The sequence below is a fragment of the Cicer arietinum genome, chromosome 4 (assembly GCF_000331145.2).
Source record: "Cicer arietinum cultivar CDC Frontier isolate Library 1 chromosome 4, Cicar.CDCFrontier_v2.0, whole genome shotgun sequence".
Taxonomy (NCBI): Eukaryota; Viridiplantae; Streptophyta; class Magnoliopsida; order Fabales; family Fabaceae; genus Cicer; species Cicer arietinum.
The window spans coordinates 51,419,986-51,421,505 of record NC_021163.2 but is presented as its reverse complement, the minus strand read 5'-3'; the positions used below and the strand labels follow the sequence as shown (position 1 = coordinate 51,421,505).

At 23.9% G+C, this 1,520-nt stretch overlaps 1 protein-coding gene across 1 annotated transcript; it reads right to left on the bottom strand.

The window, feature by feature from the left end:
* Positions 1-343: 343 nt before the first annotated feature.
* Positions 344-860, bottom strand: LOC101489286 (S-protein homolog 5-like). The gene has a single exon (XM_004514939.3). The coding sequence runs from the start codon at positions 840-842 to the stop codon at positions 381-383; it is 462 nt and encodes a 153-aa protein (XP_004514996.3). The 5' UTR covers positions 843-860; the 3' UTR covers positions 344-380.
* Positions 861-1,520: the final 660 nt, after the last annotated feature.

Genomic DNA, 1,520 nt, shown 5'->3' with positions numbered 1-1,520 from the left:
AAAAATGAATCGTTTGAGAGAAACATAGTATAATTCTTATTTAACTAATTAAGGAAGATCAAACTGACTAATCGTAATGATTAGTATATGAACATTAAATATAGAGAAACTTTTATTTATATATTATTTTATTTTATTCGTCAAATAGTTAATAAATAACAAATAATTGAGGTCAAATAGTTAATAAATTTAAGTTAAAAATGAACCGTTTGAGAGAAACATAGTTTAATTCTTATTTAACTAACTAATTAAGGAAGATTAAAAAGACTAATCGTAATGATTAGTATATAAATATTAAATATAGAGAAACTTATATTTATATATTATTTTATTTTATTCGTCAATCAATATAAGTTTCCAAATAAAATATATTTGTAATGTTACACATTAAGAGTATGACTAAGTTGTCCGTCGCCTGAAACAACTTCTGGATTCCAATGAAAGCATTCTATAGATCCAGCTTTTATCTTACATGGCCCTGATTCTTTTACTACCCAATTACAATGTTTTTCACAATCATCTTGATCTCGGGTTTCAACATAAATGTCAAAATGGTGAAATCCAGTAATCCATGAAAAAGAACAAAAATATAAGGATCTTCGTATAAAGGGTCTAGGCCGAAAAGTAAAGTCATAACTTTCGCCAGTGTGTAGAGCTCGAAATCCAAAATCGGTATTTTTGTCTTTACAATCAACACCAAGTTGCAAACCACCGGTTAAGTTATTGGTAACATGTACGGTTAGTTTGGGAAGGAACAAGCTTTTAGTTTCCTTGACCTGCAAAGCACCAATAAACGTTAGTAACATAAAAATTAAAGACAGAAATTTTGGACTGGTAACCATCTTTTATCGCCCAATAGATTAATTAGGTGAATGATAGTGAGACCTGTGACCAATTTCTTGTTATATAATACTATCGAGCCGTATGAAAGTGGACACCTTTTTTTTTCCACAATTAGAAATTTTAATTAATTATTCATTGCTTTTATATGGTTATAATACAATTTTTTTTAGTCAAGAGCACTGGAAGAGTTTTACCCAATGTCTTTAATAATTTTTTTAATAAAAATAATTTATAAAATAATTTTAATATATTAATTAAAAAATATGTTATATTCTTTTACTTTAAATTTAAATTATAAATATTTTGAATTTCGTCTAAAAATATAAAAATCAAATTAATAATATTAAAAAAAAATTTATCCTAATAACTCTTCTAATGAATACATTACATTACATCTTTACTCAAGGGGTTATAATACTTAATACATGTAAAAAAAGAATATTGTATCGCATCTTATTATACAGTCAACGTAATACTCATTTTTTGAAACTATTACTATTTTATTTATTACAATTTTTTTGGTATTAAATAATTTATTTATCTATTATATTGCACTGTAATTTATAATAGTATTTTTTAATAAAATATTTTAAATTATTACTACATTTATTTAATTCATTTTTGATAAAATCTATTTTGTTTATAACTACCTCTAATGTTTAAATTATCACTTTGTT